The 18319-nt window shown below is 52.2% G+C and overlaps 1 protein-coding gene across 1 annotated transcript in view; it reads left to right on the top strand.

Annotated features, from left to right (window-relative positions):
- The first annotated feature begins 7761 nt into the window (after positions 1 to 7761).
- Positions 7762 to 18319, top strand: part of Pitpnm3 (PITPNM family member 3) — a 101754-nt gene continuing 91196 nt past the window's right edge. The window contains exon 1 of the mRNA XM_070001718.1: positions 7762 to 7961. Coding sequence (XP_069857819.1) covers positions 7940 to 7961 — 22 coding nt within the window. The 5' untranslated portion in view covers positions 7762 to 7939. The remainder of the gene's footprint in view (positions 7962 to 18319) is intronic.

Here is an 18319-nt window from a genome sequence, read left to right as displayed (position 1 = left end):
ATAAGAAAAACAAAATGAGGTGCATTGAGTATAAACTAATATGCATCCCTCAAAAGGAACAGACAAATGAAACATCCATGAAGCTAGATTCTAAAAACAATATTTAGTGGAAGCCAGGTACAGAAAGACTAGTGCAGGGATCTGAGGAACTCCATGTGTTAGGTGGTGCCTAGAATGGCAGAAGTTGGGGAGAAGAGAAGAGAGAGATGATGGAGGAGGGGGAGGGAAGAAGGAAAAGGGAGCAGGGGGGTGGATAGAGAAGAGAGGGACAAAGGATAGGGAGAGCGGGAAGAGGAATGGATAGGGACGGGGGGGGGGGGGAACGGATGGGGAGAGGAGGGGGGGAGGGAGGAGAGGGGGAAGGGATAGGGAAAATGGGGAAGAGGAATGGGAGAGGAAGGGAAGGGAAGGGGAGAGGTTGGGCAGTGGGTACAAAATTACAGTGTGAAGGAGGAAGTTCTATTACAATATGTTGGTGAATATTAGCCATTATATATTTCAAAATAGCTACAAAATAGGATTTTAAATGTTCTTTCTACAAAGAAATAATACATGTTCAAGTGATGAATATTCTAATTCCCAATTGGACTATTACACAGTGTATATAAGTTTCAAAACATCCACGATTGCCTTGTGTATCAAAAATAAAATCAAACTTGACAATAACATTCAGACAAGACACGAGTGGCTCATACCTATAATCCTAACTACTCAGAAGGCTGAGATCTGAGGATCACAGTTCAAAGCCAGCCAGGCAGGAAACTCCATGAGACTCTTATCTCCACTAAACTACCATGGTGCCATGGCTCAGGTGGTGGAGCACTAGCGTTGAGCACAAAGAAGCTCAGGAATAGTGCCCAGACCCTGAATTCAAGCCCCAGGACTGGTGTGCGTTCAGGCACTCACTTGCTCACACACACACACACACACACACACACACACACACACACACACACACACACACACACACACACACACACACACACCTCAGAGAAAGAGCAAGAAGCAAACACACTGCCCACCAGGAAGCCACTATGTCATGTCACATTTCTTTTTCTTTCCTTCCTTCCTTCCTTCCTTCCTTTCTTCCTTCCTTCCTTCCTTCCTTCCTTCCTTCCTTCCTTCCTTCCTTCCTCCCTCTCTCCCTCCCTCCCTCCTTTCCTTCCTTCCTTCCTTCCTTCCTTCCTTCCTTCCTTCCTTCCTTCCTTCCTTCCTTCCTCCCTTCCTCCCTTCCTTCCTTTCTTTCTTTTTTGGAAAAAAGGTAGGCAGGATCTCTACCATTGGAGCCATACCCCAGCCCATACAAATATACAATGTTCACCTGCACACAAAAGTGGGAAAACACTTTAGGAGGTAGATTAGAACATGTGGAATTTTCAGCGGGGGACCTCTGGAGGAGGGAGTGTAGTGGGCTCGGGAGCAAATTAAAGAAGCACACCCAATTTGGGAGAGGCACCCTGAACAGAGCAACAACTACCCTACTGGATCCCAGGATGGCTTGAGTTCTAATGATTTCTCAGCTTTACCTAACACAGCCATGTTGGGTGTCCCTGGCCCTTGAGAGGCACAACAGATCTGGGAGAATCAGACAGAGCAGTACCTGAGGTAAGGAGTACACGCCAGAACAGGTGTAGATATGGCATAATACATGCTGATAAAGCCCTGTGGGTGCAGCCATCTATTTACATAATCTGATTGCGAATTCCTGCCCCTATCTGATACTGCCCTATTAGTAATCAGGTAATTTCTCCCGTTTACAGTATTGCACCTTATCAGTTACAACTGTGTTTGAGTTTCTGGGCTCTGGAACCCATCAAAAATAAGCAGTGAGTGTGCGCAGGGAATCTGGGTGCATTGGTCTGGGCACCTGGGCCTGGCAAGTGTTTGCAGGACTGTCATACCCCAGGAGCAGTCTTGCGGAGAATTTTAGATGTTCACCCAGCACTTAATTTTTATTTGACCTAAGTGTAAGTTAAAAACAGTACCACTTGCCTGGGGCCAATCTCTGAAGTTTTGACCTCAAACACATGCAAAATAGAAAGTACCAGCATTGCTCAGCTTGAGCCAGGTAAATTGTGGCTGGCCTTTCCATGGGCAGAGAGGATGGTCTTTGCACATTAGGTAGCAGTACCAATAGGACAGACCCATTAGACTCTCTCCCTTCCATTTGAGCAGCTGGGACAACTTTCCCTGCCTCTATCCTAACCTCACTTCGTGTGTGTGTGTGTGTGTGTGTGTGTGTGTGTGTGTGTGTGCGCATGCGTGCAATGTGTGCATGCTGGTACTAGAGCTTGAACTCAAGTCCTGAGTTCTGTCCCTTAGCTTTTACTCTCAAAGCTGGTGCTTTACCACTTGAGCCACTGCTCCACTTCTGGTTTTTTGGTGGTTCATTGGAGATAGGAATCTCATTACATTGACTGCTAGCTTCAAACTGTGATCCTTAAACTCCTGAGTAGCTAGGATCACAAATGTGAGCCATGAGTGCCTGGCTCCCACTTCTCTGGAAAAACCTATCCATCACCTCTCAGACTCTCTCCAGAGTCTCATGCCCTGACACAGCCCACTTGGTGAGAAGAAACAGCAGTCCCTCAGAGGAATGTGGGCGCAGCCTCCAATCATCTCAGTATCACACATGAAAACCTGATGAAGTCCAGGTCACCAGATTCTGTAGGATGCAGAATTGTGTAGATATCTCTGAAAACGTGGAAGGTACCCACAGCCTACACTGCCTAGATTTTGCAGCCCACCCTTGTGGGCTTGTACAACCTTTGGCTTGGTCTGTGAGGTGGGGGTGCTAACACATGGGGCCCTAGAGGAGGGGTCCTCTACAAGAGTTCTGTCACTAAGAGAATCTTCCTGCCCTCATGAGCAACCACAAACACGATCCTGGCTGCCCCAGGGCCTCCTGTCTAGCACCAGCCTTAGGGGAAAGGCCAGTTTTTTCACATAATTGAAGACAATGGTCCTCACCAGAGGGGCTGGAGACAGTTGGGGTCTTCCCCTTTTTGGGGGGAGGTGAATATAGTGATAACTGAATGACCCACAACCACTACAAAGGAGAGGAAGAATAAGCAGCATTGGCTAGAAGGATGCATTCCATCTGAGGTCCTGGGCATCCAGGAGAAGGTGAGAACTAATTAGTACTATTACTCTCAGAGCTATTCTAGAAGGTTCCAAAGAAGAGCAATGTGGTTGGAGGTTGCATTTGTGAATGAAAGAGGTTTGTTCACCATGAACAGCAAGCAAGCAAGGGACCCTGATGTGAGAACCTGTGAAGAAGATGCTAAGAATGATCTAGAACTAGGCCAGAAGGCCCTTCAAGAAGGGAAGAAGCTGCCAGGGGTCCTGGTGAGACAAGGGTACAGGAAGAGAGGGGAGAGGGGGCTGTGGAAATTTGGAAGTGGGAATGGAGAGAACTGGGAGCTTGAGACTTTTGGAGGCAGGACGGTGGAGCAGGCTGCAGACATGCTTGTTTGTGTGTTCATTTCATCCTCTTGGCCTTGGCCCATGGTCCTAGCTTGTCAAGGCCGCAGCAAGTGTCCATGCATCTGTCAGATGGCTTCCATCCAGGCCTGAATGCTTTTTATGCAGCTGCCTCTGTCATGAGCACCTTCTCCTGGAGTCCATCCAGATGAGGAAAGGGGCCGGGTCATCCTCTTGTCCCCGACTTCCTGCACTGTTTGCAAAGTTGCCATCAGAGAGTTGGGCAGCAGCTGCGCCAGAGCCCAGACCCAGCAGGCCTGGCAGTGCCCAGCCGCACCAGCCACTGTAGCTGTGTCCAAAAAGGAAGATGAGCTGGGTCTGGCAGGGCCTGGCTGGTCACAGGGTCATGCTGGCTCCTAGGAGCGGTCACTCACTTTTCCAAAGGCTTGGGTACCATCTGGCCAGGGCTGATAAGACCGATAGATCAGGGCTGGGGGCTGTTTTATTGAGCATTTCTACTGCCACCAGGAACCACTGCCTACCTGCCTGGAGTCCTGCAATCTGTCCACATCTCTATCCACATCCTTCATGAGAGCTGGCAGGCCTGGCCTTGTGGGGTTTAGTGCTTGCCTGGGCCAGAAGGCTGCTGACCACGGTGGAGGCAGTAACAGAATGACAGAATAAGGGTTTAGACCCCAGATCCCAGAGGAAGGATTAGATTTGAAACCCAGACACAGTCATTCTGGCCTAGGAATCATGCTTGCTCCTGCCCCTCCCTCCTGCAGGCAGCCGAGGTCAGCGGCTGTAAATTGCTAGTTATTCCTTTCTTCAATTAAGGACAATTCTTGTGATGTAGGAAGTTAACTCCCCCTGGTCAATCTAATGGCCTTGAGTCCTGATCTGTTTGCTTAGTCTGAAGCAGGGATGGACCTTCCTTGGCAGTGATCTGTGTGTTCTGAAGCTGTGTTGGGGGTAGAGGGGGGGTGGTTTATCTGTACCCACCCATCTGCCAGGAAGGCTGAGGGAAGGAAGGCCAGGGTGGAGTCCCGGAGTCTGAGTTTCATGTGGCCAGTCTGACCTATTGTCTTCCCCTGTGAGGAGTGGAGTGGGGAGGGTGGACTGGCAACATTTCTATCCACTTGGCAAGTTGCCTTCACTGTGCCAACCTGCGGAGGTCACTAGTTTAGGTTAGGGGGGGCTAGATTGAGAAGTAGGAGGAGGGGGCTCAGGGACAACCTACAACAACCTACAAAGCATTATTTGCAAACAGGATGTATTTGCATGCATCTGTGTGTGAATACACACACACACACACACACACAGAGTTTCTATGTCAGTAAATAGGGCTGCTGACAACCTCTGGTCACTGTTGCTGCAGTAAGCCAGGGACTTGGGGTTCCCAGATCCAGTGTGTCCCCACTGTGGCAGGTTTGCTGCTTCTCCTGCAGCCAGTGGTCCCCATGGTGGCCAAAGCATGTCCTGACGCAAGCTTCCACAGCCAAAGGGAAGGGCAGCGAGACCTAGAGGACAGAGAACAGCTTGGAAATGGGATCCTGCAGGGCTAGGTCCACTGATTTTTCTCAGCCTCAGTTTCCTTCTGTGTAAGCTGGGGATAATAGAATATGCTCAGAGAACACGTGAAGGATAAATGCAAAAAATCTACATGAAGCCATGCACATAGTGCCTGTCCAATAAAAACGGATTCCATCCTCACCCAAGCCAGCAGTAGGAAAGAGCGGCGGGGTCCATCTAATGTGCCTTGGTGACCAGTGTGGCATGTTTTGGGAGCAGCTCTGGATTCATGGCTCTCAAGCTTCTGAAACTCTTTGTCTACCTGGAATCTGTGTTGTCTGCCCAGCTCTCTGAGCCCATGGGACTGTGGGATTTTCTGGGAAGTGAGACTTCTACAGCTCAAACTAAGACAATCCTGTCAAACTAGGGTGGTTGGCCACCCTGGATGAAACTGGGCTTAAACATGAGGCCCTAGGAAGACTTGTTGTTGTTGTTAATTTAAAAAAAACTATTAAGTAGTTATATAAAGGAGTTTTGATTCAACATGTCAGCTTATGAATACAATGAATGATCATTGTCTTCCCTTCCATCCTTCTCTCCCACCCATACCTTCAGTTTACTTTGTTCCATTTTCCCATCTGTACATTGAATATTATGACTGCGTTCACCCGCCTTCCTCTCTCCATTCATCTGCCCCCTCGTCCCTTGACTTACTTCCTGACAACATGTTTCAGTATCCTTGTTAAACCGGAAGGTTAGTTGTTCAAAGGAATTAACACCACTCGAATCCTCCATGGCACATGCCATGCTTTTGTCAATATATTTGCATATATGCATATGACCCTATATATGTTTACAAATTGTATCTCACTTCCACATGTGAAAGAATAAGCCTGAGTTACTTTATTTAACATACTTTCCCCCAAGATCCATCCATTTCCCTGCAAATGATGTATTATTCTTCCTGATGGATGAGTAAAATTTCATTGTGTGTGTATCACAGTTTTCCTTGATCATTGTAGGACATCTATATCTTAGTTATGGTGAACTGTGCAGCAATGAACATGGGTGTGCAAGTGTCCTCACTGTATCTCGACTTATTGGTGAGGAGGAACCTGCTCATAGCCTGCTCTGTCCAAAGATGGAAGAGTTCTCTCCTGAGAGACTGCTCTGACTGTGGATGTAATCAATCAGGAGTAGAAAGGCTGCCTGTCCAGGATCTTGTGGATGGAGTCGAAGCCCCAGAAAGGCTGTTGGGCTAAATGTCTATTGAGACCCCTTGTAACCAGGTGTGTGCCTGGACCCTGGCTGACCCAGCAGTGGAATTATCTGATCCGTCACAGGCTCAGTGAGACAGGTTGGGTGACTGGCTGCTGACTGTAGCTGGTCAAAGCTTCCTCAAAGCAGAGCTTTGGTGAGGCTAAAGGGTTCTGCAAAGAACACCTATGCCCAGCCAGGTGCTAGTAGTGGCTTATGACTAATCCTACCTACTCAGGAGAGTGAAATCTGACGATTGTGATTAAAAGCTAGCTCTAGCAGAAAAGTCCATGAGATTCTTACTGCCACTTAACCAGCAAAAAGCCAGAGTGGAAGTATAGCTCAAGTGTTAAGAGCAGAGTCTGGAGTGGAAAAACAGCTAAGGCCCTGAGTTCAAGATTAAGTTCTGAAGCCGGGTGCCAGTGGCTTACACCTGTAATCTGCTTAGGAGGCTGAGATCTGAGGATGGTGGTTCAAAGCCAGCCTGGGCAGGAAAGGCCATGAAACTCATCTCCAATAAACCACTCAGAAAATCGGAAGTGGCACTGTGGCTCAAGTGGTAGAACGCTGGCCTTGAGCTGAAGAGCTGAGGGACAGCGCCCAGGCCCAGAGTTCAAGCCCCACAACCGACCAAAAAAAAAAAAAAAAAGAAAAAGAAAAAGAAAAAGCAAAAGAAAAGATTAAGTTCTGGTACACAATGAGTGCACATGCAGGCACAGCTAAACACAGCACGCAGCAGCAGGGAGCAGGTGGCTGGTCTGGGAGCCACTCTGAGCTGCAGGAGGCTGGACCTACAGACCTGGCCGGATTCTGACTTCGACCAAAAATTAGTGTCTCCTGCTCTCTGTGTGGGCTAGAGAGTGGATCCTCTGATGCCACTAGACAAAGGCACAACCCAGATCTTCCCGCATTGGCTTGTTCCCTAGAATGTCTGCACCCCAGATGTGGAAAGAGGAAGTGGGGCATTGTTGGATGGGTAGGAGTTTTCTATAAACCCCCGCAGGGCCTGGAATCCCAGGTGGAATTTACAAGTGTTTTCCAAGATCTTTTTTAGAGTTCAAGGCAGAGCCCCCTCTGTTTTGAAGCTAGATGAGATCATGCAAGAGACTCGGAGCAGGGGCTGGTGGCAGGGTCTCTCTCTCTCTCTCTCTCTCTCTCTCTCTCTCTCTGTCTGTGCTTCCTCAGTTCAGACTTCCTTCTTGGCTCTGTGGAAACCTCTAGTGTCCCTGCCTGCCTGCCTTCCTCTAGCTCGGTCACTCCCTCATGCTACCAGGCTCTCCCCCGACGATCCTTCTGCGCCCCAGTCCCCAGTGCGAGCCCTCCCCCCCCCCCCCCCGAGCCAGTCTGGACTGCAGCCTCTCGGGTTCTCCGCCCCGTCCCGGTTTCCGCGGCTGTGGGCCAGGGGCTGCTGTCCCCCGCGCGCCGTGGTGGCGGAGCGGGCCGGGCGCGGGGCCGGGCGCGGGCGGCGGGGGTGCCCTCCTCCGCCCGTCCCTCCCGGTTGGCGCGCTCAGGGAGGGGTGGGGGGGGGGGGGAGAGGCGGCGCGGCCGCCGCTCGGCTCCTTTAAGGGAGCGGGAGGGAGCGGCGAGGCGGCGGCGGCTGCGGTGGCGGCCGCCGCGGCGAGCGGGGCGGGGGCGCGGGCGCGGCGCGCGCGGAGTCCGCTCGGGGGCCGGAGGCGCCGCGGCGGCCGGGCCGGGCCGGGAGCGGCGAGGAGCTGGGGCCGCGCAGCGGGAGCCCGCCGCCCGGGACATGGCCCAGGCGGGCGGTGCAGGTGAGGGCGGGCGGCGGGAGGGCAGGGCCGGCGGCGGGAGGGGGAGAGGGGCCGCCCCGCTCCGGTGAACCCGTCGCGCAGGTGGGCGGGCGGGGGCCGGACCCCGGGCGCGTGGAGAGGGGGGCTCCGCGCGCGCGCGCCCCGCGTCCTCCCTGCGCCCGCCCGCCTCGCGGGACTCCGCATTCCCCCGCCAGGACAGGGCTCGGCCGGGGGCGCGTGCGGTCCCGCGGTCCGGAGGCCCGCGCCCCGTCCCACGCCCCGCATCGCCGCGGCGGACGCGCCCCCTCGCCCGCCCGGCCCAGCCCTGCGCTCGGGACGCCGCCACCCCTGCCCCCCACTCCGTCCTGAGACCCAGATTTCTCCTCCCGCAGTTGGGGTGCCGCCCCGCCTCCCTCCCCCGGGCGCGAGCCTCAGGTGCCGGATCGGAAGGTGGGGGCCCCCCGACTCTCCTGGGGAGGGGGGGGGTCCCACGGGCGCTGCCCTTGCCCGGACGGGCTCGGGTAGGACCGCCCGGCTCGTTGGAGGGAGCGGGTGTTAGTCATTCGTTCATTCATCCAATCAGACGTTCATTCACCAACATCTGCTCGGTGCGGGGCCAGAGCTGGGCTCCGGAGGGGACCCGACTCGGCTCCAGTGCGCAGCCCCAGGGGTCCTCGGGGGGTCCTGGGGAGGGGGACCCCCAAGGAGAGCCTGTGCCACAGGGCCGGCCGTATGCAGGCGGCGCGCCTGCCATGAACTCACACCCAACCCGTGACGTTGGCAGGTGCCATGCCAGCCCCTGGGGGACCAGGCGCTGGCCTGGCGTGAACCCCACTCCTCCATCCCTAAGGGGTGACAGCGATGGAATGAGTGTGAACTCACCTGTGTGTGTGTGTGTGTGTGTGCACCCTAGGTGTGAACACCCCTGGGCTGTGTGCGGCCCTCCCCACCCCCACATGCTGCCCCGGACACTGTGCTGTGCACGCCCCTGTGTGTGAGGCTCAGGTACTGGAGACTAGATAGACTTCATTCCCCTAGGAGCCCTGCCAGGGTGGGGCTGGTTGTGGGAGACACAGCAAGTACAAAGCACATCCTAATCAGCCCTTCTCACCTCCTCCTTGGCCCCTCCGCAGGGAGGCAGGGAGATAACACGAGGCTGGAAAAGGCTCCTGGCCTCCCTTCTTCCCAGTGCCCGGGTCCCTTTCTACCCCTACTCCTGTCCATTGACAGGGTGCTTGTGTGTGCACATGTCTGGATGCCACAGGCACAGTTGCAGCAATGGCGCGATGAACCCTTTACAGCACATTAGTTCTGGACAGAAAACATCCAGAAACAGATACTCAGAAATCACTCCCTTCAGGTTGGCCCAGGGGGTCTGGACAGAGCCTGGACTCAAGACCAAGTCTGCTGACTCTGAGGATTTTCCCCATCAATGCCCTGCTAGGTCATCCCCCTTGCTGAGTGGGCGTGCCAGCTGCTGGCCCATCAGGGCAGGCCATCTGAACTTGTACCAGCACCTGCTGCCCTGTGCTGACACCGTTTTCCTGTTGCAGTGTTCTGCTTGGCCTTTCCCTAGAGCAGTCCAAGACCCCTTCTGTGATCCACATTGCCATGCTTGTGTTTGCCTTGTCTCACAGTTCTGGGATGGAACCCAGGCTCTCACATGTGCTAGTCAAGTGCTCTACCTCTGAGCTACCTATACTGCAGGCACCCCCACCTGTGCCAAGGAGTCCTTGAGACAGGCCTGTTTACTAGTCCCCTTCTCAGCTCTTCCAGGGATTCGATCTCTACTTTTTTGTTTGTTCGTTTTGGTGTCAGTCCTGGTGGTTTGAACTCAGGGCCTGGTTCTGTCCCTGAGCTTTTTCATCAAGACTGGCACTCTACCACTTAAGCCACTATTCTACTTCTAGCTTTTTTTTTTTTTTTTAAAGAAAAGTTCAATGTTATTATAAAGGTGATGTGCAGAGAGGTTTCAGTTACGTCAGGTAAAGAGTACATTTCTTTTTGGACAGTGTCACCCTTTCCTTTATACTTTTCCAGCTTTCCCCTCCCATCTCACCCACAAATTGTAGAGTTCATTTTCAACATAGTGTTCAGTGAGTATCACTGCTGCATTTGTTCACCCTTTGTCCCTCCATTTCGGTGCCCCACTTGCCCTCCCAAAGACAGATAAATGAACAAACAGAACAAAAAGGAAAGAAAAAAACAGCAAAAAAGAAAAAAAATACCTCTTGTTTTCATTTCCTGGAGCTCATATAGATAAATATTATTTTGTATGATCAGATGCACATAGACATTGTACCTTGTGTTCCTCCCTAAAAGTATCCTCCGTTGGTCTTATTGTGTGTGAATGCTTAGAGAACTGTATAATTTATCATGCCTCGATATTTTAGATCTAGCTTATGCATATGAGAGAAAACATGCACAATTTGTCTCTCTGAGCTTGGCTTACCTCACTTAACATGATTTGTTCTAGGTCCATCCATTTCCCTGCAAATGACATAATATTATTCTTTCTAATGGCTGTTTAAAATTCCATTGTGTATAGGTACTACATTTTTTGGATTCTCTCATCTATTGTAGGGCATCTGGGCTGTTTCCACAACTTGCCTGTTGTGAATAGTGCAGCAATGAGCATGTAGGTGCAAGTGTCTTTATGGTGTTCTGGCTTGTTACTTCAAGCTTTTTGGTGGTTAATTAGAGACTCTCATGGACATTTCTGACCAAGCTAGCTTTGAACCACAATCCTCAGATCTCAGCTTCCTGAGTAGCTAGGGTGACAGGTGTGAGCCATTGGTGCCTGGCTCCCTTCTCTTGTTCAGATTCCTAACCTTGAAAGTTGGAGGTGTGTGGTTGTGAGTGTTCAGAGATCATCTCCTTATTCAGCACATCTGTGCAGAATATGAACAGAGAGGCCTGCAGAGCAGGGGCCTCCATCCCTCTCCTGATAGTTGGGGAAACTGAGGCTCAAGGCGGGGAAGTACCACGGAGAGGCCTGGCTGTTCAGTAACATCTGCTTCTTTGAGTAGAGTGATGGGCAGAATGACCAATCAGTCACTTTGAGGAGTGAGGCTTGCCTACAGGGAGGTTGAAGGCCTGACATGGAGGCGGTGGGACCCTGACGTGTGAGCAAGGGGTCTGCTTCCTGACCTATGCAGAGTTTCTTTTACGAACTGGCCAGGAGAACACCTCCTAAGGGAAGAGAAACGGGTTTGCAAAGGAAACTCACCTGACTCCAGGCCATCCTATTGTGGTCTAATGAATGGCACCCCTCAAGCTATGCAGTGTACAATCCTGAGCAGCCAGCCATGGCATTGTCACCTGTATCAGGAATCAGAGTAGAGGAGTTCAAGAACTTTCACACAGCCAGGAGAATCCAGGTATAAGAGAAAATATAGGCAGGTCCCAGAAAAGTTAGGGTGGATTAAAAGGGGGGGGGGAAGATTTCAGCCATATAGACAGGAGTCACTACAGTGTCTCTTCCTCAATCTATGCTTAGGAGAGGAGTAAAAGACCTTTGGTTTTGCCCAGTGGAGAAGAGGATAGGGAAATAAAGGCCAGGGCTCAGGACTTAGGACTTTTTTTATTTTCATTTTTTAATTTTGTGGTGCTGGTTCTGGGCTTGAACTCAGGCCTTTGGTGCTGTCCCTTAGCATTTTCCCTCAAGGCTGGTACTCTACCATTTGAGCCATAGTCCCACCTCCAGATTTTGCTAGTTAGTTGGAATTAAGAGTCATCTGGACTTTTCTGCCTGGGTTGGCTTCAAATCTAGATCCTCAGATCTCAGCCTCCTGAGTAACTAGGATAACAGAAACCACTGGCACCTAGTGTGTACTGTTTTTAAAGGAAACAGTAATACACAATACAGAACCTCCTTTGATCCTTCCTCTGCACCCTGGCAGGCAGGCAGGCAGGCAGAAGTGAAGACTAACCTTCACTAGGAGATGAGTGTTGAAGGCTATCAAAGTCTGGACAGAAAGATAGGCTCAAATGAAGGCTGGTAGGCAGGAAGGAGAAGACTTGTAAGTGGTCAGGGGCTGCCATGGAGCAGACAGAAAAGGCCTTGAGTGAAGAGATCTGGCTGTGTGGTGTGTTCCTAGAGTCACCTACAGAGGAGAGGAGCTTCACGGAGCAGGGAGGCCAGAAGAGAGGAAGCGAGAGCTGGCTGTTTCTACAGAGCTTTTCCCTGCCACTGAGGCCTCCCTGAAGGCTGGAGGGCCGCCAGCAGGGCAGAGCTGCCTTTGTTGGGAAGGGTTTGTTCTGCTTGCTGCCAGCCACTGCCCCTCCCTTCCTCAGTACCTTCTTGTGACCCTCCTTTTGGACCGGTGGGCTGGCAGCAGTGTCTGTTAACCCAGGACAGGGCAAGTGGAAGGCCTGGACTCTCCAGGCTAAGGAAGAACAGAGCAGGAAGCCAAGAGGGTCTGGGGCATTCTGGGCCTGGGCCTGGAATGTTTGCAGAGACCTCGCTGAAGCAGCTCTAGGGCTGGGCCTTGCAGCCGGAGGAACCAGTTTACTCAGCTCCCAGGTGTGGGCCTCTGCTCCTAGGGGAGGAGCTGGCTGGAAGGAGCGCTCCAAACCCCATCAGTAAAACAGGGATCGCACAGAGTCCAGACACTCATATTCAGAGCCCTTGTTTACACAGGGACACCAAGGCCTTCCAGAGGAAGTCTGGGCCTTGAGTTTCTTGTTCAGTCCAGCCAGCCTCCCACCTCATGCTATACCACTTCTTCTCTTAGGTCCTTTGCAGTGGCTTCCCAGAGCGGGCCCCGGGCACAGAGCAGGAACCACTAGAAAGCCTGACACATAACTAGGACTCTCTGAACTTGGGGATAATGTTGGTGTGGTTGTTGAAAAACTCCCAGGCCTAGAGACCCAGCTAGCTTTTCTGTGCATCTCAGAAGGATGTTGCCTTCTGTAAGGGAATGCACACACCCAGTTTCAGTCCACCCTCTTTCCTAAAGCTGTCTCCAGGAAGTCTTCCTGGATTATACTCACTTTGATCAGGGTAGGCTGGGGACAGGACAGCACTCCCAGTCTCCTGTGAAAACAGGTCCTGTGGAATTGCCTGCCACAGTGGCAGTTCCCTACAGGCCCAGTGTGTCCCTTTCAGCCCTGTAGTACTGGCTGCGGCATCACTGCTTGAGCAAGGGTGACCCAGCCCAGGGAGGCCCCAACTCTACCATATGGCCCTGTGCCTTGTTCCCCTGTGCAGCATCACAAGCCCTCATGATGTGACCTGTATTTGCCAGTGCCCTACCAGTGCTAGACAAGATGTGGGACACAGAATGTGAGGACATGGCTAGACACCCCTGCCCACTGCTGGCTGAGGCCACATCTCCCACCCCGCACCCGACTGCTGGACATAGGGGGGAACATAGGAGGCTGGTTGTGCTTGGATATGTTAAGTTGCTTGTTGGGAGATCATGTCCAGCAAGGCAAAGGCTCGTCAAGGTCAGAGAGAGAGGCCGGGCAACTGGAGACTTCCCAGTTAGAGCCAGGGCCTTACCAGATCCTATGAGGTTCCGGACTTGGGGAGGGTGCAGAGTCAGGGGTTAGCACCCTGGACAAGTTGCTAGTACCAGGGATTGAATGCAGGGTCTCATGCTCTGGCTCAGCTTGCTTGCTCTTGGCTGAAGCTGTACCACTTGAGCGATGCCTCCAGCCTGGCTTTTGTGTGTGTGTGTGTGTGTGTGTGTGTGTGTGTGTGTGTGTGTGTGTGTGTGTGTGTGTGTGTGTGTGTGTGTGTGTGTGTGTGTGTGTGTGTGCGCTCATTCTGGGGCTTGAACTCAGGGCCTGGGCATTGTCCCTAAGCTTTTCCTCTCAAGACTAGCACTCTACTACTTGAGCCATAGTTTCACTTCTGGCTTTTTTGGGTTAGTGTCGGGACTTGAACTCTGGGCCTGGGTGCTGTCTCTGAGCTCTTCAGCTCAAGGCCAGTGCTCTGCCACTTAAATCACAGTGCCACTTCCAGTTTTCTGGTGGTTAATTGGAGATCAGAGTCTCAGAGACTTTCTTGTCCAGGCTGGCTTTGAATTGTGTTCCTCAGATCTCAGCCTCCTGATTACAGGCATGAACCACCAGCTCCTGGCTTCCAGCCTGGCTTTTTGCTGGTTCTTATTTTGGAGATGGAGTCTTGGGAACTTTTCTGCTCTGGCTAGCTTTGAACCTCCTTCTTCCAGGACTCAGTCTCAAACTGGAAGCCCTCAACATACTTCCCTACCCTGATAGCATCTGTGTGAGAGGTTGGGCCAATTGTCCTTCCTGTTTTGTGGATGAGAAAAGGGCATCCCAGAAGGATTAAACATCTAGTCCTAGTATTCTACATAAAGTGGAAGGCAGAGCTAGAATGAGCAGTTATAGCTCTTTTACTTTTGCTCTCTACCTTCCTAGGAGTTAAACTATCTGATAAATAGAAGCTTAACTTTAGCCCTAGCTGACCTTGACCTGACCCACTTTGGGTCTCACTTTTTGAATCTGTAAATGGGAAAGAAGAAGAAGAGCTTGGGGGACAGAAGGGAGGGAAAGGACACAGTTAGGCTATGCTGTAAGTTCTTTGTAGCTCTGCCCTGTTTTGTATTTCCTGGGCTCTCCCTCTGGGGCCTTTCCTGGCCTCTAGGGTCTTCCATAACATGGATGGGGTGGGGTAGGGGGGTTAGGAGCAGGGGGTCAGTGGAGAGCTAAGGACTTAAATGTGGTCAGCCCATTCCTTCCAGGGTTCCTGGGCTTCAGCTTATCCCCCAGATCTTCAGCCAGGAGCTGGCCAGTGCCCCCAGTAGAAGGGTTGAGGGTGGGAGTGGGGAGGAGAGCATGCATAATACATGAGCTGGGAAATCAAATGCGATATGCGCTCCCCACCCACTCCCTCAAATCTCTCCATTCCCTCTCTTTTAAAATGCTTGTTTTCTAAAGAGAAAGAAAATGCTAGATTGCACCCCCCCCACCCCTTTCACAAACTAATAGGAGCCTCAGTGAGTCACTCCGGAGGTAAATGCCACCTCCAGGGTCCTGAATGCCAGCACAGCTGTGCGGTCAGCACCCCATGGGGTCCCATGTGCACCCCAGGAAACCCACACAGCTGTGTGGTCACTGCTTCATAGGGTACTTGTGTGGGGAGGGTGGGCAAGAGGCCTCCTGCTTGTCTTGGCTCTGGATGAGAACTGGGTTTTAGTGGGGGGGAGAAGCTCAGGCAACTAGCCTGCTTGCTTCCTTAAGGCCTCCCAGGGCTATATTTGTGCACAGGGCCATGATCAGGGGAGGGGGAGGGGGTGGTCCACCATCAGGGCTGAGTTTGGGGTTAGTGTGGCCTGATGGGATTCTATGACTAGAGTCTAGCACAGTGTGGGTGCATTCAAAGCTCCAGCCCAGAGAGATGTCAGTCCATGCAACCTGTGGGCAGGAGGAAGCCCCCTCCCCTCTCCCCCCCCCCGCCCCTCCCCTCCCAGCCTGTTTCCTCACAGACCTGGGGCAGGAAAGGCTAGCAAGGAGGTGCTCTACTTCCCAGATGACCCGTTATTCTGGAGGGAGGGGAAGTAGCCGTCTGTTAGCTGGGGATGCCAAACAAGGGTTGAAAGCAAAAATAGAAATGTGCTGGGCTATGTCTGGGAGGGGTGCTGCGTGCTGGTGGATCTGAGAGGCCTCTTCGGAGCCGTCTGCCTCTGACGCTGTTTGCTCGGCTCTTGGTGTTTGCAGAGCACGTCATGTCCTACACTCCTGCCTTCCTTTGGGACAGACTTGGGTGTGCAGGCTTTGTGACTTGGCGTGCATGGGGGCTCCAGGTTTTGTAGGAGTCTCTTGCTTTAAGATTCTGAGCATCGCTGGCTATCTGCCACTCAGGCACCTTTCCCCTTTTCTCAATTGGCCTAGCCGGGGCCCACCTTTCTTGATTAGAGCTTCCTTTGACTCTGTCCTGTGGCTTCTGGTGGTTCTACTACTCCCCCCCTCCCACCCTGCTCCCCCCTCCCCTCCCATCATGAGGGCAGTCCCAGCCGAGCAACTCAATGTTGGAGTTGTCCCTGGTGGCAAAAGGAGCTATTTCAAGCCTTCCCATTCCGGCCTGGTGTGGGAGTGAGGTGGGGGGGGGTTGTTTATCCCTTGCTGTTTTTCTGTTTGCTTCTTGAATAGTATAATCTGGGACAGTGATGAGAGCATTATCCAGCCCCCATCCAGGGCTCTGCTGAAAACTCCTAGCTCTATGACTTGGTACCAAATGGGGTCTGGAGGCAGAGACTACATTGGGCATTCATGGAGTGGCAGGTGGCCCTTGCTGGGGCCTGGAGTGGGTGAGCTACTCATGCTTGCCGTTGCTGAAGGCTAGTGGCAGCCTTTGATGCTGTCTCACTGGGGTCATAATCTCAGCAAGGACCACAGCATCCTCCCAGGAAGAGCCTTTGTTTCCAGGCTGCCTGCTGGTCCTGGATCTCCAGCCTTGATTCTCTGACCCTCCCAGGGGGTCCTGCTTTGATGGGAGTGAGTGTCTTCCTCTTTCCTGTCTTCTAGGCTGCCCCAGGTGGTCCTGAGGAGCCTGTAGGTAGCAGAGCCTGGCAGTGGATGGGTAGCAGGAGATGTGGGATGCTCCCTTTGGGGGTGTGGAGAGATCCTCTTCTTCTACAGAAAGAGTTGGGTGGGATACAGGGGACATTTGGGCTTTGGGGAGGATTGTTCCAAATAATTCAGAACTGTTAGGAACTTAATTGGCAGAGCAAATTAAAGTACACTAGATAGCCAAAGCTATTAATCACTAATTATCTCCTAAATAAGGTAATTAATGGGTATTTAAATGGCATATTTATGAGATACCAGCAGGTCTTCAAAAAGCACATCTTTCCCGAAGCAGCTGCCATGGCTAACTGGGCTCTGACGAGATCCTAAAGTTCTCATCCCTGTACCCCATGCATCCTGACCTGTCTCCCTAAAGAAAGGCAAGATGTCGGTGGGCCTGGCATCTTCCTCTGCCAGGCTTCAGTTTCCCCAATTGAAACAGGGTGTAAGCTCTTCTTCCCTGACCTCCCTGGGCTGTGTGAATCAAAGGCCATGAAAACCCCTGGCAATATATTCAATGCCATACAACATGTGAAAATATCCCTTAAGTTATTTGCTGCTACCCCAAGACTGTGCTGCATACTGTGTTGTAGCTAGGATTGGGCACTGTGACTGGCTGGTCTTGTCACTTGGTCTGTACCTGGGTCCAAACTCTATGTGTAGCTGGGCCTGGGATTGTTCATGGTTTGCTTGGAGATGAGGCTTCAGACTGATCTGTGGCCAGGGATGTAACTCCATTCATTCATGACTGAGCTTGAGATGTAGGCTGTGGTCAAGACCATGTCTGATCTCAGGCAGGACCTGAATTGCTGTCAGGATAATTCTGCATCTTGAAATCTCAGCCTTAGTCCTTGAATGCCTAACACATAGACTGATGGGCCCTGTTCCCTCTGGAAGTTAGATTCCTTCTGGGGGTACCCTCCAGAGGCTGAGTACCAAAGCAGTTGGGCCCTTCCTTTTGGGGCGCTGGGCAGTACCCTGAAGCAGCCCAGCACACAGCTCATCAGTGGTACATCTCACATTTTAGGAGATAGTTAGGGCTGTTTCTATAGCAACGAATCCCTAACCAGCACTGGTTTCCTTCGATAATGCCTTTTTTCTGGAAGCAGCTTCCTTGGCCTCTCATCGCTTCCGAGGTAGTCCCTTCAAGGCTAGGCATGGACTGGTTGGCCTTGGGCTGTTTGTTCCCCCACTCACCCTGGCCCCGGAAGGGGGCTTGGAGGCCATGCTCCATGGGATGCTCCTCTGAGAGCAGCTTGCGGAGATCTGCCCTGCACCATATCACTCTGAGCTGAACAAGAGCTTTCTCTACCCATCCCTGAGCCAGGAGAGGCTCTGGGCTCAGAGAAGGCTCTTTTCAGGGGTCCACCCAGAGAGGACTGACAGCCTGGAGGACCAGGCAGGGGTGAGCTGGCCGCAAGGGGAGCTGTGACCCCTGCAGAAGTGGCATCAGCCACCTGGGGCAGGGGAGTAAGATGGAAGGTATGAGAAAAGACCTGGGCAGAAAGAAAGGAAAGTGTATCAGTGGGTCATGCCTATAATCCTAACTCCTTAGGAGGCTGAGATCTGAGGATCAAGGCAGCCAGGGAAGGAAAGGCTGTGGCACTTGTCTCCAATTAACCAGCAAAAAGCCAGAAGTAGGGATGTGGCTTGAGTGGCAGCGTGTCACGACTATGAGTGAAAAAGCCAAGCAAGAATCAAGGCCTAGAGTTCAAGGCTCGGAACTAGCATAATTCCAAAGAAGGACAAGTTTAGAAGGTCCTGCTGTGACAGTGTTGTAGAAAGTTTAGACTGGTTGGATGGGGAGCAGGTGCTGGCTCAAGTAGCTCAAGATTTGGGGG

This window comes from Dipodomys merriami, unplaced genomic scaffold, assembly GCF_024711535.1.
Source record: "Dipodomys merriami isolate MVZ:Mamm:240054 unplaced genomic scaffold, mDipMer1.0.p SCAF_59, whole genome shotgun sequence".
Taxonomy (NCBI): domain Eukaryota; kingdom Metazoa; phylum Chordata; class Mammalia; order Rodentia; family Heteromyidae; genus Dipodomys; species Dipodomys merriami.
This window is presented reverse-complemented; position numbering and strand designations above follow the sequence as displayed.